Source organism: Ambystoma mexicanum, chromosome 2q (assembly GCF_040938575.1).
Source record: "Ambystoma mexicanum isolate Mex_15411 chromosome 2q, UKY_AmexF1_1, whole genome shotgun sequence".
Classification (NCBI taxonomy): domain Eukaryota; kingdom Metazoa; phylum Chordata; class Amphibia; order Caudata; family Ambystomatidae; genus Ambystoma; species Ambystoma mexicanum.
In genome coordinates, this window is record NC_090924.1 from 873488362 (window position 1) to 873512407 (window position 24046).

At 44.9% G+C, this 24046-nt stretch overlaps 1 protein-coding gene across 1 annotated transcript in view; it reads right to left on the bottom strand.

The window, feature by feature from the left end:
* The window catches only part of YME1L1 (YME1 like 1 ATPase), a 1167043-nt gene that overhangs the window by 892147 nt on the left and 250850 nt on the right, over nt 1–24046 (bottom strand). The window contains exon 5 of the mRNA XM_069648114.1: nt 18699–18808. Coding sequence (XP_069504215.1) covers nt 18699–18808 — 110 coding nt within the window. The remainder of the gene's footprint in view (nt 1–18698; nt 18809–24046) is intronic.

Below are 24046 nucleotides of genomic sequence, written 5' to 3' on the forward strand. Positions count from 1 at the left end.
CGAAGCCAAACGTGTCCGAATAAAGTTTTATTATAAGCCCATTGACTTATAATGGGAGGATAAAGGTAGCTAAGAAGCTCTGTAACTTACCCCCCCAATACTACGATTCTTCCCCAGACTTGGCTGGACAAAGGAAAAGGGTATGAGGTCCAGGTGAAGAAATGGTGGAATGCTGATAAGCTCTGCTTGGGAGTCCCTCTCGCGATTTCATGAGGCTGCGAAGTGCACCTGTAATCGCCTCATTTTGAGTCTCGTGTGGGGTACAGCTAGTAAGAACGCTGCCATGATACCCAATAGATGCTGGTACAACCAGGCTGAGGTCACCTCTCTGCTGAGAAGGGACCTGTGGCCTTCTTGATGGCTGTAATCTTGTCCTCCGAGGGGAAAACTCTCTCGGAGCTCATGCCCCAGATGAAAGCTAGAAAGATCAGGCTCTTTTTACACTGCAGCTGAGTCTTCTTGAGGTTGATAGAAAACCCCAGCTCATGGAGTGTGATCATAAGGGTGAAGAAGTGTGGTGAACCACCTCCGGGGATCTTGCCCTGACGAGCCAGTCCAGGTGTGGGTAGACATGGTGGCCCTGGGCCCCGAGGAGGGCTGCCACTGCATTCATCAGTCTGGTAAATACCCTGGGGGCTGAGTTGAGGCCGAAGGGCAGAACCTTGTATTGGAAATGGAAGCCCATGATCCTGAACCGTAGAAAGGACCGATGAGGCTGCCAAATTGGGACATGTAGATACAAGTGCTACAGATCCAGGGAGCACATTCAGTCTCCCCTGCACAGTGTCTCCGCAATGAGTGCTGCCATAACTATCTTGAATTTTTGAAGAGGTAGGGAAGGGTTCAGATTGGAGCGGTTCAACACAACTCTCAGGCCAGCGTGGTTTGTTTTTTGTATGGCGAAAATCCTGGAGTAGAAGCCTGAGGCTCTCTTGGAGGCTGGGACTTCTTCCACTGCCTGGCTCTATATGAGCAAACGAATTTCCGCCAACAGAGTTGTTGTCCCAACCTGTGGAAGTAGAGGGGAGAGGAGAGGGAGGAATCGGTAGACGGTAACTCGCAGACAGGTGCCCGCGAACCTCTGCCGCAAAGACTGCGTGAAGGGCAAGCCTGCCCCCCCATCGGAGACACGTGGATCCGAACAGGCACATCATGCCTTCTTTCCCTCTGAGGCTGGTGTGGTGGAGGACAGAAAAAATCCCCCCCCACCTTCTGCTGTTTGCGCCGGTGCTGTCTCAGAGAAGAGTCAGGCTGCCTCAACTTCCATTCTTGGAATCCTCGGAACCCGCCGAACGCCCGCCCCTTGTCGGAGAGTTGATGCGACTGGGTGTATTTTTTTTATCTAACTCCTCATGGCTGGTGGAATGAAGAAGGTCGCCACCCTCGAATGGAAGGTCCAATATGCGTTCCTGGACAGCCATGTTGAACTTGGTAGCCCGTAGCCAGGCAGTCCTTCTCATGTCCGTGGCAATGCAGATGGCACGGCCTGAGGTGTCAATGTGCGACACGGTGGACTCCATGATGTCCTGAACCACCAATTTAGCTCCTGCCAGCCCCGCCTTGATACGTGCCTGGCTTTGCACCAGAGGTTCTGGAAGGAAGTCCGCTATTTCCCACCAAAGCCTCTGGTTAACGAATGCCGGAATGGCATCTGCATTGGATTGACGAAGGTGCAGTGAGGCGTTGGAATAAACCTTCTTTCCATAAGCCTCCAAGATCTTCTCCTCCCTGACTAGAAGCGCTGAAGACGAGGTGGCCCAGGATGACAGAGGTTTGGAGTAGAGTGACACGGCAGCGATCACCGGAGAGTGCAGTTGATGGTGTGCCGACATCAAGAATTAATTCCCCTCCAATTGCCATACTTGGCGTTGAGGCGCAGGTTGACAGGCTGGGCCGAATGGGGTTTAAGCCATCCCTCTTTGGCCAAGGCGACAACGTCCTTCTGCATCGGGATCCTCGTTCTAGCCACAGGGCATATAGTAAGGACCTCGGCCAGGACCCCTGCCTCCGGTTGTTTGACCTATGGTTGAGGAAGCCCCAAATATTCGGCCAAACCTGAGAGCCGTTCATGAAAGGCCTTGGCTAAGGACGGCGTGCCGTGGTCCTCCTCCTCATCAGTGTCCACCAGAGTGTCCGGTTGGTCCGGTGCGGGTGGAGGAGTGCTGGGCGCAGAGGGCTGTGGTGTAGGAGCCGGTGGCTGCTGCGGAGGCTGGTGTGGAACTGCCTGAACCGGAATCAAAGAACCCAGCAAGGGCAGCAGGGGCTGTGCGGGGGGCCTGCGGAGCTGGAACCATAGGAGGAATGACTAGAGGCGCAGTCGGAGCGAGCATGTCCCTGATCACATCCCCGAAGGATCGCCCCCATCTGAGTAGACCTCATGAGTGTGAGGAACTTTTCAAAAAACATGTGCTCACAGGCCGGTGGGTGGTAGGCGATATTGATGGCGTACTCAGTCTTGCCAGTTGTAAATCTGCCCTGCGATGCTGATGGATAAGCAGTAGGCCACGTACCTGGTTGAGACTAGTCCCACCTTGAAACTCGTTCTCCCACCTGCTCCGCACCATGGGGCGGTATCGGACGAGCGGCCATCTTGTCTGTTGCGGCGGCCATTTTGTCGGGCTGCGTACCACGTGCCAAAGTCATTGTGCTCGCCTCGCTGTGCCCGGCCTCCTCCAGGACTCACTCTTGGAGGTGGAGCATCAGACCTACCCTGCACCTCAGGACGGGGCCTGGTAGGCATGCTGCCCTCAGCCGAAACGCTGGTAGTACTCTGTACAGGCACCCACTCAGACATCTGTCCGGTACTAGGGCGTATCCCCTCAGGTGCACACCCGGTAAAAAGAAACTTGCGCTCCCTCAGCACTATCCCCGGAAGGATCTAATGACTCCTCGGCCTGGCTGCCGGTAGCTGAAGTAGTATTGGTTCCTGTGCTGGTGCGAGAACCTGACTGGTTCCTCCCGCTCAGGCCTTTCCTTGGGAAGGATTCGCCCTTACGGGGTACGATGGAAAAAGAGGCATCTACCTTGGGCTTTGACTTGTGTCTGACGAAGTCCTTCAAGTCCTCTGGAGAGGCAAGAGCTCCCTCCACCGGGCTAACCTGTTCTTCAAAGTGCTCGGGGTAAGTGTGTCACACGCGGTACAACCATCCCAGCCGTGATCGGGGCCAAGACAGCGGAAGCAAAGAGTGGGGAGAGTCGGATGTAGGTAAGACCCCTTCACAGACTGGGCACCTGCTGAAGCCCGCTCACATTGACATGTGCCCGGGAGATTAAGACCAGAAGACAGTATGAAGTATCCTGAGAAGATCGCGTGGTATTACAAAGCCAAAGCCAAACCCAGGAGCGAAGGTGAAAGCTGTCTGTTCCCATTGACGTGGAAAAGGGGACTGTGGAGTGGCACCGGTGGGCGGAGTCAGGGGAGCGCATGCTCCAAGAGCCGCACCCCAGCGCAACTTTAATTTAATGGGGAAGGTTTTTTCTGGTGAAACAGGTCCCGTCTCCCGTCCCTAGCAAGGGACACCCATGCAGTATGGAGGAAAGGAGAAGGAACGTAGGAGTAGGTTAAGCACATGGAACTAGGAGGAAAAAGGCCTCAACTACCAGCGCCAGTGAAGCAGGTCCTCTCCTGTCGATGCGGAAAAGAGGGCTGAGGTGTGCCCTGGAGGGGGGGGGGTGGTCAATGGAGCGCATGCTACTGGGGCCACACCTGCACGCTGTAAGAAACCTGAAGGCGTCTCACTTACTAGTTAACGGGGGATCTGTCATCCAGGTGGCCAGGACACGGCCGTCGTTATTGGATCCAGTTCCTGAGGGTGGACTAGTGCGGGAGGATCACCTGGATTGGGGAGTGGAAGTAGGACACTGAAGGGTGAGACGTGGTATCCCCTTTCTTAGGGCACCTTTTCCCCATCCTGTCCAGTAGGATACTCAAACTCTACCCCCAGCCCCTTTTCCAACACACTTTCTCACCCCATGAGCGACAACGGACTAATATCAGAGCCGTTTACCCAACATGTCCCAACACAAGGGTCAGGCAATTGCCGATGACGCACACCTGACAGCGCTTTCCCTTCCCCATAGGGATAAAAGGCAGAGCACAAGAGCACACTCTGAGCAAGGCTGAACGCACGAGGAAGTGGTTATTCCAGGACGGCAGTTCAAACAGAGGAGAAAGGCGGCAAGACCTGAAAGGACGTCAAGGAGGGAGTTGCCCTTTTCAACCCAGACCCGCAAAGCTTCTGATAAAAAATGTTAGACCGGGAATGGCAGCTGCCAAGTGGTGTGACGGTTGTCAGCAGTACATGGAACCCTCCCCCGCACTGATAGCCATGGCGGGGAGATGCGGTTGCCATTGTGGTACCGTACTTGACTCCAGTTGCAAAAGAAACGTCAATGAGTTCAGCAGAGCCGGTGAGTCGGATGAACCTGATAGTGGGTCGGACTGTGTTACACTCAATGTTGCAGTGGCAACATTAAGATTATTAAGAAACGGAGGTCTTTTGTGAATGACATTGGTACAATAGGTAGAGTGGTCCGGCGCCACCTGGGCGCTTGTTCTGAAGGTCTCTGACTGGTACCCCACTCCTGAACGAAGAGACTGTGTTGAACAAGAAAGGGTAAAGAAACTACAAATAAAAAGAGGCCTTAGGGATGGCTGGCGTGAGGTGTCAAGGTGGTCATACACAGGTAAAGCAAAACCTCTTGTACAATCGAAAGTCCTCGACACATTGCAGAAATTGTGACGATAATAGGGAATTGTGAAATAAGTGTTTGCGCCCGGTGGAGGGGAGTGCCGAATGAACTGGTTGTGAATAAACACGCCCTTGCCATAGGCTAACAAAGTGACCCTGCGAGACATGATCACCCTTCAGAAGTCTTTGTTTAAAGTTGGCAAGTGCTGTGGAAGGTATGAGCCCGGATGAGGGGGGCCCAACTAAAAGGTGGTTGTTTAAAAGACATTGAGACTTTTGAATATAACAAACAAGGAACTTGATTGAAAGACGATAGTGAACCCGACTGAGTGATGTCAAGAGTGAATGGTTGGTCTGAGCCCGACTGAGGGAGGCTAACCACTGAGAGGAGGATCGAAGCCCGCTTGAGGGGGATCCAAGGGTCAAGGGTAATCACACTACGTGAAAGTTAACAGAAGGAACCTTTGTTTGCTGTTTTGTTAAATCAGGCCCTCTGAAGCAAGAGACTTTGCATGAGAAGTGACTTGGCCACAGAAGGCCCGGATATAGAAAAAAGGAACTGTGAGCTTATGCCAGAGAAGCCCAGGAGTGTGCTGTGCTCAAGAGTCCTGCCTTGTCCCGTGCTAAAAACGTGGGGAAGGGGGACCCCAGCCATAACATCCTGACTTATATTGTGTACACTTCTTTTTTTTCTTGTGAACATAATCTCACACTATTTTGTAGCATAGCAGTAAGGATTGGCAATAGGTTTTCTTAGTATAGGCCCCTTTTTATTTGATTAGACTCCACTAGGACTGTATTTTTATTACTTGATGGTCGTAGCTTGCTCCCATTTTAGATTAAGGGTTAGATTAAGCGTTTATCTCGCCCACTTTACAGTTTAATTAAACACCCTTGAACTGTGGTCATTTGTGTCGGTCTTGCTTCGATACCATGTCTTTCTTACAACACCCAGATACATTAAAGGGGAAGGCTTTTTTTGTATGAAAAACGTTCTGTTCCCGTCCCTAGCGAGGGACGGCCCATGCAGTATGGAGGAAAGGGGACAGGACACAGGAGTAACTTGAATTAAATAAAAACACACTTACCTTAGTAAAATTGATGAAAAACGTCTTTGAACTACCACCAACACAAGTGAATTATAAACTTCCCTGCAGAGACTCCCCTGCGGAAAAACATTGTGGCTCCTTTGACGTTGGGTACAAGGCCCCATTCATCTTAGAGTTTGGACTGTTCAAGTTAGGGAACCAACTTGTGACTTGGTTCCATCATTTATTGCATTTCACTGCTTACCTGCTTTGCTGAAAAGTTAATTTAATGCATATTAGAACGGTGGCAATTGTAAATATTTGGATCAGAGTATTGTGTTATAATGCTACCTGTTAGATTAATTTTTTTGTGTGTCCAAAGCCCTATAATAAATAACTGTTTTATGCTTACTGTCTACATTTAATTAGAGTGTTATTCTGGAGGGACTTATTGAGGACCTGTGACCCCAATCACACTCTCCTGAGAATAAGCCTCGACTGCTCTTCATTGCTTGTTTGGGTTTGGGCTAACTTCTCAGAGTTCCCTGTTGACCATAACTAGGGTGGCATCCTAAAATCTATCCAGCAGGATAGATGTAGTGCTTCCAGATCCTAAACACGCTAGCTTTACATGGAAAAGAGGGTCGTACTAATCATGGATCAATTATGTAGTAGCGTCCAAGACCATATCTGGTATGCTGTCACAAACTATTACTCTTAGTCCAGCATTGGGGGATCATTTTATCATAGCCACTTCTTTGGTTGGCAAATTCAAACCTCTAATACGTGACCCTAATCTTGTCCATAATCAGACTGACAAACCATTGCTTTCTATTAATTGGAAAGAGTCTACATATAGAAAACTCTTTTCTTTTCAACTGTGATCTTTGGAAGCCTCCAGCAGAGTCTTTGGATGATGCTGAAAGCATTCTACAATGGAATATGAAGATGATTGGTATGCATCTTCTTTTCAATAGCCTCATTAGAGAGACATAATGAATTATATAAAAAGCAGGAATCTCATCTTTCCAAGGCGATTACACAGCTTAAGCAAAGTAAGAACTATGAGCTTCGAAGAATAAGGAAGTCCACGCTAGCCACCAATGTGAAATTATATTTGCATACAAAAAACAAATTGTTGAAACACAAGAGCGCAATCTCTAGATTGCGCTTGCAAGTATCTCTAAAATCTCACCAAGAGATAGTTTCTCTGTTATGCAAACGCAAAACTAGAGATATATGGAAATGTATTAGGAACCACAGACAAGGATTCGAATTTGGCCCTAGAGTTCGCGATTGGACTATCGTGGATGTCCTTTTTCTTGAACAAATATGCTCTACCTTCAATCTTTACATCTATAGAAAAACCGCCAGAATGTCAAAAAATTCTGGATATTTGCCCATGGGGATACAATGATATACTTAATGCAATTCATACATTAAAAGTTTCCAAATGTGCAGGCCCTGATGGCCTGCCTCCATGTGTCATTAAAGATGATCCCTGTTTCTGGGCAAATATTCTATTAGAGAGATTCTGCTCAGTTTTCAGAACTAAAATAATTCTCCCTCTTGGCTCACTTCTATCATTAATCCATTGCACAAAAAAGGTCCAATCAATAATCCTAACACCTTTAGACCCATAGCTTTAATTGATGTAGCAGCAAAAATATTTGCTGCCTTGATCCTACAGGAGGTAGAGATTGTAATACATGACAATGAGTGCCTAAATAAAGCACAAGTAGGATTTCGCAAAGCCATGGGTACGCCTCTGAATGCTTGCATATTAGCTTACTTGATGGCTTACGCTCATCTTCCGGACAAAGGCCCAATTTTTGTCGCCTCATTAGATCTGAAATCTGCCTTTGATAGTGTAATCAGAGGAATTCTGTGGCAGGAAATGCTAAATGCACATTTTCCCTCATACCTGGTTACACTAACATCAATGCTACATTACAAGACAAACTTTAAAGTACGGATTAACTGTGATGGTACTTTAATTGAAGCAATCCCCAGTTGGATCGGGGTAAAATAAGGTTGCAACCTTGCAGTCATATTGTTCAATCTATGTATGGCTGACCTTGACCAAATCTGGAATATAGATGAATCCTTTGCAATTCGCTTGGGAACCTGCAAAATATCATGGTTAGCTTACGCTGACAATGTGCTATTTGATAGCACACAATCAGGACTCCAAAACAAGCTCGAGAGTTTTCTAATTTAGTACAAGGCAAATAATCTCACGGTTAATCTGCAAAAATCAAAACATTTTTCCAACCGTAAAAAAGTTCGCCACTTCAGCTGGTCGACTGACTCTATGCAAATAAACATTGTACAAAATCTGTCCTATTTAGGGTTTAGTCTTGCAAATAATGTTTCCCTTAAACGAGCGAAGGAAACGCTAATGGAAAAATTGCTGCCCCTAATAGGGCAAATGAAACTAATTCTGCATGGATTATATCCATTTTCAATAATACCTCTATTTGAATTTTATGGCAAAAGCAATTCTCCTTTATGGGGTAGAGCTATATCTATGCGATCTTGGGCCTCTTTTTGATCACTTACAGGGCAATTTATGGAAGTCTACCTTGGGTTTGCCCTCATATCTACCAAATGTAATTTTGAGACATGAGCTTGGGCTGAATTCTTTATTGGCGCGCTATAATTGGCGCCTCCTCACAAATTACTCAAAAATGTTTTTCCCTCCTAAAAATTTTATCTATGGAGAGTTTACTAAAATGCTTCTTAATAACCATCCAGTCTCTGTGGCACATTTCAAGGGTAGAATGAATACCTTATTAGAGAAAATCAATATGCAACCTAGTGAACTTAACTTTCATATGAATAAGATTATAAAAAAGCATTTTGTAAATGTTTGGGCTGAATACATTGATCGTATTCATTCATATAGATCCTTTGCAGAATACGCATGTTTTAGTCACAACCAAATTCCTCGTATGCCTTACCTGCTTCTATGTCCATGTAAAAAATCTAGAAATATATACATGCGGTTTAAGTTGGATCTCTTGCACACCAAAATGCGGACTAAACATTGGAGCAAGTATGAAAATTCTTCAGGAAATGATACTTGTAGATTTTGTAAGGAAGCACAGGAAACAATGAAACATTTATTTCTCTTTTGTTCGTATTTTGAATAAATTTGTGTTAAAATGATGAAAGAATTTGCACAAGCCCATACGTCCTTTGCTAGAAATTGCATATGGCTGAAATGTATGTGGGGATCTAACAATGCAACTCTCCTTGCAACAGTGCGTCCAGTAGAGTCTATAGAAGCTGAGCTTGAACTCAATGAAACAAAGTTTTAAACATAAATAAAACATTGATTAGGAAGTACTAATAACATTTTATAACCATGCAAGATTGCAAATGATAAGTTATTAATTTAAGTGTAAGTTATGAGAATTTGTATGTTTTTGTTAGTGAATTAATGCTTTCTCCTTTCTTGTTTGGCGTTTTGTTTGATTGTCAAAGAGATGTAATTAATGTATTAATTTGTAAAGGTGCGTTTGTACTAAAAACAGATTTTAATAAAATAAAAAATATAAAAAATATTCTTCATTAAAGTTGAGTCATAAAGTCACCTCACCTGTGTAACCTGGGAGGGGCAACCAGCAGGGCCACAGCATAGAAACAGACAGGAGAGCCAGAGTGTATGGTGGAAGGGTGATATCAGCAGGTGGTAAGGCGGAACGGGTGACTAGGTGAAGGACGGATGGAGGAACGGAGTGGTGGAGGCATAGTGTTGGGGAGCTGGTGGCAGAAGTAGAGTGTTAAGCAATGTTTGAATGCAGTACCCTCTGGGAACACTACAAACAACTGTGACTACATTTATAGGCAACCCAACCTTTGGTATAAGCTTGTACTACACAGTTTTGGTAGCGTTTTGAGCAGCCAGGCTTATCTCAAGAGGGGAAAATGTGAGCAGTAGTGGAGTTACACACAGATTCACAGTTACAGGTATTCAAATAAACCCTTACACTCAAGGTATCTTGCATAAACAATTATTAATTTATCAGTCAGTTATAAAGCCTTCTTTATAAGGGAGCAAATATAATAGTAACGCACAAATACACTTCAATACTGTACACTCTTCGTTTCTAAATCAGTAAAGACTCTTCTGAGATGGCCCACAGACACAACCTACACCCAGAGGTGACTTCAATAGCTAGGGTGCTGGGGACATTAATATCTTACTGTTGGCATTTAATTGGTAAAAGGCAAAGGTTATAACAACAAGAGATCACTAATATTCTTAAGCAGGCAAATACTTGTGGATCCTCCAAGAAGAGTCCTACAATTCAATAGGCTAAGCCAAAGTCAATGGGCAAAAGCCTTGTATAGGATGAAGCACTTCTGGTAAGTAAATGGAAAAGTCTTTGCACAAGTTCTTAGGAGTCTTTGATTAAAAGAAGAATCAAATGTAGGGCCACAAGCTGATTAGACTTGGGAGTTGTAGACGTTACAAGCACTCTACAGTAAGAGGTAAGTTCTCTCAGACATTTTACAGTACCTTAGAAATGGAGCAAAGATGCAGCTGATGACTTCTGTTCCTGTGCAGCTCTGCAGATCTAACTGTTTCTGGGCCTCAGTCGTGGGGACAAGAGGGAGGACATCAAAGGACTCCTGCAATGCACTGGGACGGTCAAAACTAGCAACTGGCAAAGTTCACTAACAGTGGCTGTTCAGTGTTTGAACAGTGTATACCGCAAATAGCAACACTGCGGTTCCTGGCTGTCGAGATGGACTTTCCTTGCTTCTGGGGGCTCAGGCTCAGTCAGTCCTGCTTTCTGGGAGTCCGGATGATCTTCCAAAAGCTCTATGCCAGCTTAAAAGCAACGCACACAATCTGGTGTTCCTATCCCTGGCTATACGGTTTCCAGCAGCAACTCTGTGGAAATTCAACCAGCTCCAGATGGATGTCCAGGTGGCTTAATTTGGAGTTGATTGGTGCCACCAACTCAAGGGGAGAAAGGGAGAAGTTGTCCTTATAGGGGCTTCTCCGTCGATGCAAACCTGGCGTTTCGGCACTGCAGCAGGGCTTCACCATGCAAACCAACGGCCCAGGAGTTGCAGCAGGCGTCGTCCTCACGTTTTTCTTCGGTTCCTTCGTCCAGTGGTCGACTCTACCTTCCGTTTTGACAAAGATGGCTCCAGTGGGTGCTTTACTGTTACGAAATCACTGCCACCAGCCATTCAGTTAGAAAAGGGTAACATAACATTTTTATCTGAGAAGCTAGAGAAAGGGGATACTAGGTAACCCCACCAGCACTCTATTGTAAGATAGTGTGTATGCTGGTCTAGAAAGTTACAATGGTACGTAAAGTCAATTTCACTTTACTGCTCTGGTAAACAGTAGTTCATTCCAGAGAAAGTAGTTAACCCTTTAGGAAACCTAAGATACTTCCATGTGTCACTGCACTGAAGGTGCAGTGTGACACAATGTAAAAGATGTTGCCTATGGAGTTTGTCAGACTCCACAACCAAAAGAAACAGTGTACAAAATCACATTAAAATACATGAGAGAGTGGGAAAAAGGGCCACACTCTCTCCAGGTTAAAAAAAATCGAGTCCTCAAAATCCAGCAAAGTTGCTGGGGGTCTCTAAGGTGGAGGGAATTAGCACATTTCTGAGAATTCTCCCTAACATAGAGCAGAGTGTAGCTTAGGTATTTGTGAGAGAGAGAGTGGTACCAGGTGTGTGTGTGTGTGTGTATATAGAGAGAGTAGTGTGAGGTGGGGGGGGGAGCTGTGTAAAATGTGAGAGAAAGAGGGAGAGGTTCTAGGGACTCAGAGTGGAAATGAGAGTTGGGGTGTATGGTGAGAGTGGGTGGACAGAGTACAAGACGGTAATGAGAGCAGAGGGGTGGTGGAAGTGTAGCAAGAGAGGGTGAAGGTGGTGGTGGTAAGAGATAGGAGGAGAGCGTGTGGTGAGGCGTGGCTATGGAAGAAGGGTGTAATGAGGAGGGGTGTAGTGAGAGGGTAGAGGGGTTTAGTGAAAGGTTTGAGAGGGGTCTAGTAAGAGGTGGGGAGTGGTGTGCGTCAGGAACGATTTCTCTTTACTGCACCTGTCCTTGCATTTTTATTGACCCCCAACTTTTTGCTTTTATTTTTGATTCTGACCTGTAATTTTTACTACACTGGGCCTCATAAGTTTGCTGGTCCGGTGACAATGGTACCGGTAAGCTTGCCGGTACTGTTATCGTACCGGCAAACTAAGAGTCCTGCTTGCGGGTACCTGCTCACCCGCCAGGTCTGACCTGGCTGGAGTACCGGCACCCGCAAGCAAAAAATGTCTGATGCACCGGCACCATTCACGAATGGTGCCGGTGCAGCTGACCTCCCTATTCCCATTGAGCACTTCGGGTCTCAAATGGGGGAGCATTTTATTCTGGCACCTGTGAATGGGCAATTATCGGGTCTGGCGGACCATTATGACTCAGTAATTGCCCATTTGCGTGCGCCGAATAAAAAAGAAATATCGGTAGCAGACGTGCCGGTTTCACCGGCACGGCTATCGCCGGTCTCATAATGAGGCCCACTGTCTTTTGCTCATCTGTTATGGGGAAACTGACGTGTCCTTCAGGCCGTCAGACCTGGGAAAATTGTTTCCCTTACTCTTGAGACTTTGTTACTACTTTTAGTAACTTGTTATCACTTGTGGCAACTTTTTATCATTGTACAATGCATCTTACAATGCAGTACAATGGAGTGCACTTTTTGTTTTGCCCTAGACGAACGCTGAAAGGATTTTTGATTACTCTAAGTGTGCTAAATGGACAAGCTGGTGGCAGCAGTGACTTATTTATAATTTTTGGTGGTTTTCGTTTTAGCCTTAATGCGTTTGGCTACTAACTGTGGCTAGTGTCCAAACATGGCCGTGCCACATGGTTTTTTGCTTGTCCTTTGGCCATCTTGTTCTTTAGCCTTCTTCCTGGCCTGTGAGGCCAGGAAAAGATTTCGATTACCTGGGAAAGATTTTGCTTTTGGCAGTCTACTGGGGGGCTGTGTCTGTTTGCTGGCAGGATTTGGGCTGGCACTGTCTGGTCCCTATCCAGGGTTTCAGTATATCTCAGTGGTAGGCATGAGGGTCCCCGCCAGTGGTCCTGATTGGACCACTGCTGAGGGGTGGTATTGTGTGTGGCAAGTCCTGCTATTGGGAATGTCGGCTCTTACCTGGCTTTTTTTTTAAATTAATTTTTGTATTGAAAACTACAGTTCAAAAACGAAAAAGAATTTAAACATTTGTTTCAATCCTTCTACCAAACAATTAAGTTAGATTGTTTCCTTGCGTCCATCTCAAAAACTTATATTAACATAATGTCCCAGTTGGCCCTGTTAAATTAGGATTCTTCGATTCCAAAGGCCAGCAGCATTAAAGGTTTTACTCTAGGTCTCAGTCTTTAGCAGACAATCCATATAGTCCACAACGTCACAAGACAATTTGATGTTATTTCCAGAAATAATCGTGGACCACCAGGCTTCCATATCTTCATCAGCAGGGGCATACTGCCCAAGATATAGAGAATGTTGGTTATTGGTGCATACACAATTAATTAATAAATGTTTGGATGACTCTATAGAAAGCCGGCAAAGCGACAAAGATTGTCTTTCACAGCCTTGTCGCGTCTTTGCCATAAGATCTCTTTCGTCTCCAGGAGATTCATTCTCAATCTTAGGAATTGAGCTCTATGGTGTCGTGCAGGCCTGTGAAGAAGGTACCGAGTTTGAACATTAAGTTTGTGTCGACTTACACCTAAAGCAATGGCAGAGCGTATCCTGGCTCTTTGGTCTTGGTTGATGATCCATGCCCAAGACAAACTTTTTCTTTGCGCATTGAGGGTGTTGTATTAGCGCTGAAATCTTTATGTCCGCTGCGTCTAAGATTTGATGAAGATGATGCACCAAGGACTTTATTAGGCCGGCTTGCTGGCCTTTTTTGTCTTTTGCAAGGATCTGGTAAGCAGGCGTTGGTGAAGGGGCAAGTATTTTTCGCATTGCCGCGAGAGATTTCCACAGAAATCTGGTATAGAGGGAATTTAGTGACCGTTCATATCTTAAGACGGTCATTGAAGCCGACTGTGGCAGGCTCAAGATACAAGGCCACTAAAGACCCTCCAGTGTCTGCCAAGTGCCTTCGTCAATGTTCCATCCGGCCTCAGCCCCAAATGTTATGGCAGGCACTACGTTTTGAAGATCGAACATCAAGATCCGCGCCAATGAGAATTTGCCATAGTCCTTGTTGATCTTAGTTCCTTGCAGTCCAAACTTTGTCATCCAGGTTTTAAGATTGAGTTTCCATGGCTGTTCGCATAATGAGTTGTTAAATTGGATTCCTCGATACCTACAGAGTTTAAAATTTCCCTGTCTACCGACCACCTGAAAGACTTGTCCTTGTTATTCAGGTGACCGATTGTGAGTATTTTCGTTTTAGTTGGGACTTATCTCAAGACCATTAGAAGAGAGATACTCATGGAGTTTCGTAAGCAGCCGCTGCAGACCGATCTGTGTGGAGTCCATTAAGACCAGGTCGTCAGCATAGATTATGCACTTTATAGGAACATTATAAAAATTTGGGCGAAAAGGACTGGACTTGGTTAGGATGGATAGTTAGGTCAGCCAAGAACATGTTTGAACAATTTGGCACCCTTTTTTAACGCCTTTAGCAGTTTGTATGGCGTTGGATAGTTTGCAGAGATTGTTCACTCTTACTTGCATCGACATGTGTGCGTGGTGTGCCATAACTAGATCAAGAAGCTCTCCCGGGCACTTCCAAGTCACCAGTTTTGACCAAAGCTTACCTCGATTAAAGCTATCAAAAGCTTGCTTCATATCAATGAATGCCAGGAACAGTTTTCGATTTGTTCTCATCGCCTCAAGTTTTAAAGTTGTTAAGATCAAAAGGTTAGCCTCGACTCCGACCCCCTTGGTGAATCCAGTTTGGCGTATATCCAGAATCTTTCCTGTTGTGCCCACAGTGCCAGTTTTTGTCGCAAATTTGAGCTAAAGATTTTGCTGATGGCATCAAGAAGCGCGATTGGGCGGTAGTTGGAAGGGTCATCCTGGCTGCCCTTCTTATAAATCGGCACAATAGCCGTCGACCAAGAATGCAGAAGCTGTTTTGTGGTCGATATTTGATTTTCGATGAAGGAAGCCCATTCTTTTGGATGCTTTTTTTGCATCACGTTAGATATCAGATCGAGACCTGCTGCATGAGAATCTTTAAGCCACTAATTGCTCGTTCTATGTCTACCAATGACATTTTCACAACCCATGGAGCATTTGCCAGGTTACTCACCACAACCGGTTCAGCTCGAGGCTTCAAAAACACAGCAGAGAATGCTTTGCCGAGGCAGCTCTGGAAATCGGATTAATAATCCTGCCAAGGCTTTTGGTATTACTGCCATTCAGTATCTGCCAAATGTCTCTGGTGTTTTTTGTGATCAGTAATTTCAGCATTATTTCTGCTCGATTTTGGTCAATTATTTTTGCGTGAGATTTAACCCAGTTGCGGTACTCGCGTCTTCGATTTTTAATGGCTTCTTGCAAGTCTTTCCTCTGCAAGTTGTGCTTTAGGAGACTCAAATCCTTTCTCATTGATTTTTTAGCTGCTTGGATGATATTACTGTACTGGTGTTTATGCAAGTGCCCAGTTGTACGGGCCGCGTCCAAGGTAATAAGGTGAGCGCTTAACAGAGGTAAATAGTCAGCTTGCTGTAGGTGAGAAAGTGTGGCAAGCTTGGTGCCAAGATTACCTGCCTTTTAGGTTAAGAAAAGGACCCCTGCACCCATTCTCCAGAGATCCTGGAGTAACCTGAAGGAGCCAAGACACCTGTCCAGCTGTGAGACCAGTGAAGAGACAGGAGACCCGACTGAAGGAGGACTGCCAACCAACTTTTTCTGGTGTCATGGTGGAGCCCTGTCTTTCTCGTGATTTTCAGCAGCCCTGCAAGGGAGCTGCAACCCTTGGAGTGGAGGGAACATCCATTCCCAACGTCTGCTTGGTACCCTGCAAAAAAGAGCATTTGGAAGTGTCCCAGGACCGTCCTGTAGCTGACCAGCTCTTAGTTTGGGCTACCGTGCTGCCGACGTCGCCGTTCCGAGTTGCAACCTGGAACTTGGGGGATCCTCAGCTTGTCCTACAAGACTAACCTAGGCGAGATTTTGGAGTCCTAGCGTCAAGGGGACCCGAGATAGGAGGGGAAAGTATGACCGTGACACGTGGGGCACTACGCGTCATTGTGCTGATGTGACCACCATCCATAACAGCTTACCTGCCTCGAGTCCAGTCCTGAGAGGGGTCCTGGATCGTGTTTTTCTGCATTCTTCACCCTAGAGTCGTTGCACAAACGAAAGCCACCCATCGGAGATCAGCTCGAACCTGCAACCCCTGTAAATCAAGGACTGAGGCGGACAGCGGGAAAAGCAACCTCAGACCTTCTTTAATTTACCTGCCAAGTCCTAGATAGAATCGGAGTACGGGGTAAGTTACAGTGGTTCTTACCTGACCCTAAAGTCTAAAAAAAAAAAAAAAAAGCGTTGACTATACTTTCGTTTTACCATAGTTGCTGGCACAAGCATTCCAAAAGTTGGGGACACTTCTATTAGTTAGAATACATTGCCCTCTAACCCTTGGAACTGTTCACTGGACCCCAGAGACCCTACCTTCATTTTTCCTGCATCACAAACTGTGTCGGAACTTTTGAGCATAAGGCTCCAGATAACTTGGAGAAGGACTTGTGAAGATGGGGCTAACTCTCATAACCTACTCTGCACTTTCTTTTACAGGGGTTTGATTTGTGTTATGCCCTACTTCAGTGACTGTATATATGTATTCTATTATTAGTGTTGTGTGATATTTCTACCCATTAGTAGTAATTTTTCATAGTGTTGTTAGGCCATTGGCTAAGTGTAATTTGTTACTCCCATTGTGTGTACTCATTGTGGACCCTTTACAAGCTCACCACATCTTGAGACTTAGCCTATATACTGGTCACTGCTACCTTGAACTGGTTTGGCTACAGCTCCCCAGAGTTGTCCCTATCACAATATAGGGTGGCCTTCTATACATCTGTCCACAGGTCAGATAATAGAAAATCAGTCCTAACAGTGTAATGACAGGTAAAGAGGAGGAAGGTGGGAGAAACCAGGGGTGTAGAAAGAACAGAGGGAGTAGGAAGGGAGAGGGGTGAAAGGGAAAGGCTGAGGGAGAGACTGAACCACAGTGTTTGAGATTGGCACTTTTCCATCAAGCCATATTGACCATCCTGTGGAGTGTTAAAATAGGGCATTCAGAGGAAATTCCCAGATGGAGCAGAAAAAGAAGGCTGTTGCCATTAGCCCCTCATTAGTAGGCATTTACGATCACTAGCTTGGGCCATGGAGGGATAATCCATGGGAAACGAGAGGGACGTCCATTAGCATATTTTCCCACAACTTCTGCAGCCAGAATAACTGCAAAAAAACTTGAACAGTGAATAATCTGCACAATTTCTGTTAACAATTAAAAACGCTTCAACTCTCTTGAAGACTTCACAAATTCTAAGGCCTTCTTTGACACAAATCTTAAACTATAAAAGATCTAGTAGGAGAATACAGCTGTTTAAAACATGTTCAGTGGGGTGGACCTTCGGAAAACTTAGCAATCACTATTTTTTGTATGTCTATGTGGTTTATGATAAACCTTTACAAAACATACATAAAAAAAAAACAATTTCAATAACAAATGTAGCTACCAAAATCAGAAAAAGATGAACGCACTCCCAAGCCTTTATCGTGTAAACAAAATAAAGTTGGCGTGCAACGGTCCCTGAATAGTGCGGTTTTGTATTATAATTTGAATTTGTAAAAGAAACTTTATGGGAAAAGGCAGATTGTGGATAACACCCTCCGATTCTTTATCAAACAGGAATATTTTTTTTTTAAAAAAAATTGCATATACAAAGTCCCTGAGTAAATCGGTTATTGAATTCTTTTAAGATTCATGAAAATAACTTCACAGGAAAAATCTTTAACTTAGTACTACTTAATTCCTAGCACAATTTGTGCATATAAAGTAGCAGCATCAATAATTAAGACCTTGGATCTTCCATTCTTAAGTCTGTTAAAAAAAAAAAACAGCGTCTAAAGATTATCAACAGTGTGAATGAATTTGCAGAAGTATAAACACCCAAGAGGTGTCAGGTCAGTACACTCCACAAATTAATGCTCAAGCAACTCCACCTTTCCTGAGTTAAAAAAAAAATGACAATGTCTAGTGGAAGTGTGCGACTTGCTTCGGACCCCTAATAGTTCCATAGTCAGGAATAGATTTAACCAAATCGTCCAAGAGTGATCTGCAATTAACATTTGGAGATAATTTTTAGTAGATGACTTAAATGACAGAACATCTTAGACTCATTTTTCTTTCTCAAGGTGTTGATTCAGTCCTCTTTACACAATGTATTCTTCACCTCAAGGAGTTTAGAAGTTAAACGTGCTTTTGTTGCATTTACCTTGCCCAATAAGTCTAACAATATTCAATCCAGGCATGAAGTACCAGACAGGAGCTTTCGAAAGCTAACATGGCTAAGTTAGTAAATCGAGAACTGGTACCAGGTGTAAGATCTTGCCATAAAAAGTCAAGGTTCTTCACTGAATCATAGCCCAAATTGAAGTGAGAGCCAACCCAGATCTAATTACAGTGATCAGGGTGTATGATAGCAACTTTAAAACACAGTGCCACAATTTGCCCTCAACTTTGTCCATGCAAAATGTAGGCCCTCTAAATTCTGTCCCATATTTCAAGGTGGGAATGAGCTTTGTTTTGTAAAATTTTATAATGTGTACTATTTTTCTAAAAGATCTTGCATTACAATTAGTGATGCTCATTGGTGATCACAGTAATTTCCCCACATCAGAAGTCAAAGTCAAACCCTTCTACACATTAAAGCAATACATTGTGAAAAAGTGGTTGCTGAACTTACCTTCATAAAAGAAGGTGCAACATATTCAGTGTCTGCAATTCGCTCCGAGGAAGACTGTAAACGCCTGGTTCTTGATTTCAATGTCTTAAAGCCTCGTGACTGCATGTACACTATAGAGTGAATGATAAATTGAATGAATACATTGCCAGAACAAGTTGATATGTACATAGCTTAAAATGTGAAACTCCTTTTGTTTCAAGAAAGACTGTACCATAATCAGAATCCTAAAATTAACATTACAATTCAGAACCTATTTATTTGTGTAACCAGCAATACATCAAAGTACAGAAATGAAAAAGGAGCATAAAGTGTTGTGTCAATTCTCCCGTTCACCTTTAATCGAATATTGGAATACCTCTTAGTTGCACTTCTAGCAATGTAACCATTCCCATACAGTTTTTCCCCTCATATACACATTTGTCATCATTTGGCCTGGGTGGCTAGCTCAACAAATTAAGTGCATGCCTACAGCATGGGGCAGCTTGCACTGTTTGAATATAGGCTGGGTAGGCTCAGCCCCTAACCCTTCCAGGGTCAATAAACTGAGCACCATTAAAATTGTGTCAGAACATCAGCTACTATATAACATAATTTAGAAGCAGGAGCAATCCGACATGAGACACTATATAAAACGGATATGTTGCATGAGTCGAAATTGGAATTCATAGTGCAGGAGCTGGAAGTCACTTCTGGGTGTCAGGATTTTCCTCTGACCAAGAGTTATTCATCATGACACAGGAGCTATACAACTTCCAAATGACATGAAACTATAAAACACTGCGTACGGTACATATGACCATTCAGATTTACATGATTTCTAAAGATTTTCCTAATGCACCTTTTATACAAAATCCCAAACAGAGTTAATATTCAGGCAGGTACATTTGTGTTCACCAGTTGGCTTGGGGGACCAAATGTAGCTCCTGGTAGCTTCTGGTATCAAGCTAACCAGGCTTTTGAAGTGCCTACCCAGGAGCCAAACAGCTCTCAGCAATTTCAAACCCTGATGTTATACCAATCACCAAATGTGACCATGTTCTAATCCTTTCATATTTAAATAATCACAAATTGCATTACAGGGTAAGCTAAAAATCGAAATAAAATACAAATGCGGTCACTTTTTCCCCACAGTTCTTTTTGGACGGGTGGGGGGCTATGAAACCCATGGGTTTCGTATGAGCACTCCCAACGAATCCCAATTTGAATTAACTTTTCCTCCCAAATAGCGTTTCTACCCTGTACAACTATGAATACACAACCATCTACACTAAGACATTCTGATACAATCCCATCACATTTAATGTGATGGGTCAATAAAGGACATATTATTTCCCCGGTACCCAGATACCAATGGCCGGAGATTTTAACACACAATGTGTAACATCGCCATTAGTGGGGAAAAAAGTTAAAAGGGTGAAAAGAAAACATCTCAACCGGGCAAAGGATGGCAAGCTTTCTTTACTGAGTGGGACTTGAAGATTCTTAATAGCTCCATCAAGGGGATTATCCCTGCCTCAGTAACATGGAGCAGGGTTAAATCCTCTTCAATTCTAGACTATATCCTTCCCTCCTCACAGATCTTCGAGATGTGCACACAACTGGAGATCAGAGAGGGGGGGGGGGACACGAGTGATCATAAATGTCTAGTAGCAGAAATGGCTTGGAGCTTCACAAAGAAAGTTCTACATCTAAACCAATCACTTATATTGAACAATGGTAAGAACAGATTGATGAAATATAAGAGCAAGGGTAGGCACCAAAATGACAAACTAGAAGAGTCCCAGAACACTACAAGCAGGGAATGGAGGGACAATTGTAGGCTCTTAATCTTCCATGATTTATTGTGGTCCCTGGCTTCACCGACTGGCCTAGACATCAGTAAACAGAAGGTGCACCACCATTCATTTGATGAACCCACGTGGGGCAAAAAAAGTGAAATGAGATATATCCTTAGGATCATAAAGCTAACTACCCCATCGAGAGATGAATATAAAGAAAAGGCTCGAAAGATTAAAAGATAGTATAAAAGTTGTCCCCGTCAACATCAGGCACTACGCCTCGAGAAGGACAGTGAGAGAATAATTGAAGTACTCACTGAAAATAATTCTTGCAACTTTTGTCAATAGTCAATGGGGAGGAGAATGCTTTGAACCAAGCTTTAATAAACTCCGTAGCTGATGTACATTGGATAGGGTACCTGGCGTCTCAATATCAAAGGCCAAAGGGTACTCTAAGTTACAATACCCCAGATGTCACTTGCAACTTGTTTGTTGAAGAAAGTGACGTAAGGGAATTGATAAAAAAAAAAAGCATCATCCCTCGAGCTGCTGGGCCAAACGGCCCGATTTACCAGGTTCTCAAAGGAAACGTAAATCTATAGGGGTGGGTCTTAACCCAGTTATTCAAAGAAATCGGGCTTAGTAGAACACTCAAGTCCTGGACCTCTTCGATTATCATTGCCATATACAAGAAGGGCGACCGGACATCACCAGCGAATTACCGCCCTATAGCCCTCTTGGATGTGGAAGAACAAGTTACTTACCAACTGGTAACGTTCTTTCGACTGGATGTTCCTCCAACGTATTCCTCATCTTAGATGTATTCGCCCAGCTTTGGCTGCTTCAGAAATCTTTGCTCGACAGAGGGCGCCGTGCGTCGATGTCGTCGAGTCGAGGTCCCTCGGAGGCCTCAGTCGAGGGTGACATCGGTATACAAGTAGCACGCGCGGCGCCCATTGGCCCAAGTTCTGTCCTCCTACGTATTCCTCATCTTAGATAGACTCCCAAAGCAGTGTAAAAGTTTAGAGTGGGAAGCATCCAGATTGTAGAATTTAGAAAACGAGTGCAGTGAAGACCAAGTCACCGCTTCACAAATAGATTTGATGGGAACACCTCTTTGAAAAGCTGTCAAACAGAGACGATGCCGCTGGTTGAATAGGCCCTCAAGCCTTCTGGTGGATCTTTGGCCACCAATCTGTAGCATTCTGAGGTGCAAACACAATCCAACGTGATAGGGTTTTTTTTTTTTTTTTTTACACCGATTGACCCAACTTCCTTCAAGTGTAGCTAATGAAAAGTTGATCGTCCACTCTAAGCTTGGAGAGCCTAGAAATGTAAAAGCTTAGAGCTCTTCTCGGGTCCAGCCTGTGGAATCTTTCCTCCTCCTTGCTCGAATGAGGTGGAGGATAGAATGCGGGCAGAATCATCTTCTGCTTCAAATGGAAATCAGACAACTTTAGGTAAGAATGAGGGTTTAACCCTCAATACAACCCTGTGGAATACAGTATAGGGTGCCCCAGAAACAGTGCCTGCAACTCGCTCACTCTTCGTGCAGATGTTAAAGCAACAAAGAAAACGGTTTTCAACGTTAGTAATCTTAATACACATGTGTGCAAAGGTTCAAAAGGGGCACACATCAAAAACGTTAGAACCAGATTAAGGTCCCAAACTGGGACTTGGAAAGATGAAGGAGGGAACACATTGGTGAGTCCCTTTAAGAATTGTATTATCAAAGGAATTTTAAAGTAGTAACATTCTTCCGAAGAGCGTTTTAAAATGGAAAGCGCTGCAAGATAACCTTTAATGGTCCCAACATTGAGACCTCCATGTGCCAGTCATAAGAGTAAAGATAACACTTCTGGGATAGAACACATAAAAGGATCAACATTCTTTTCCCTGCACTAGTTGCAAAACTTCTTCCAACGGCAACGGTATAAAGGTTTTGTTGCTGGCCTTCTTGCCAAAAGCAACACCTCCGTCCCAATCCTTCTATCTCAGCCTTTCAGATACCAAGCATGAAGGTGGAGAGTCCTGACCTCTGGATGGAGAACCTGACCCTCCTTTTGTGAGAGAAGGAAGATGTAACAGAGGGCAGATGGACATGCCTAGAAGATCAGGGTACCACGTTCTCCTGGCCTAATCAGGATCATGCGGTTTCTAAACCCTCTTAACCTCCTGATGACTGGAGGAATGACGGGGATCAGAGGGATCCCGTATAGCAGTGGGAAGTTGCACTCTACCATGAACACGTCCCCTAGGGCTCCTCTGGGGGGAAATTCCCTTGAGCAATACATTTCGCACTTTGGGTTGATTCCGGTCGCAAACAGGTCTACTTGAGGGGTTCCCCAAAGGGCGAAGATCTCTTGAAGAACTTCCTAAGCCATTTCCCACTCGTGGGACACAGTACTCTGCCTGCCCAGAGCGTCCACCGTCATATTCTCCTCCCCGGCTAGATGAATTGCAGAGAAGGAGATTCCTTACTGAATTGCCCAATACCAGAGCCGCATTGCCGCTCTGCACAGAGGTAGTGACCGTACACCTCCTCTTTTGTTTAGTTAATGCATGGCCACTGTGTTGTCAGTCAATATCAGGACATTTTCTCCCCTGACAGATGGCAGAAAACCCTTCAGCACTAGTCTCATTGCTCTCAGCTCCAAAAGGTTGACGTGTAGTATGGACTCCGATGGAGACCAACGACCGCTGACTGTCAGATTGTTGGCATGAACGCCCCACTCCATGAGTGAGGCGTCCGTCACTACTGTAATCTCCGGCCATAGTTGCCACTAATGTTCTCCTTTCAGGATGTTCTCTGTGCAAGTCCACCACAGAAGATCCTGCCGAACCTTGTTCGGAATCTGAAGGAGATCCGTCATTTGTCCTGAGAATTGGGACCATTGAGTCTTCAGAGCCCATTGAAGGGATCTCATCCTCAGGCATGCTTCTGGCACCAGGAAAATGCAGGATGCCATGAGGCCAAGCAACCTCAAGAAGTCATAGGCCTGGCGATTTTGGGCATTTTGAAATTTGGAAACCATGTGAAGAATGTCTTGAGCCCTCGACTTGGGAGGCGAGCTCTTTCCCAAGGATGTATCTAATACAGCCCGATGTACTGGAGCTGTTGGGAAGGTGTTATTTGTGACTTCTTGAAATTGAGGGAGAAGCCCAGTTTGTGAAGGAAGTGGCAGGTGACTTTCAGAAGATTCAGGGCTTGCTCGGCAGAACGCACCCTGATCAACCAATCATCCAGGTAGGGGTAGACGTGAATCCCCCCCCCCCTCTCCTGAGGTGCGCTGCCACCACTACCATCAACTTGGTGAAGCCCATCGGGCGCAGGTCAACCCGAATGGTAGGACTCGAAACTGATAGTGTGAGTCGCCAACCGCGAACCTCAGGTATTTTCTGTGCTTGAGATGGATTGGCACATGAAAATAAGCATCCTGAAGGTCCAATGACACCAACCAATCCTGAAGTTGAAGGGCCTGAAGGATCTGAGAAAGAGTGACCATCTTGATCTTGTCCTTCCTGAGGAGCTTGTTCAAGCCTCTTAAGTCCAAGATGGGTCTCAGTCTT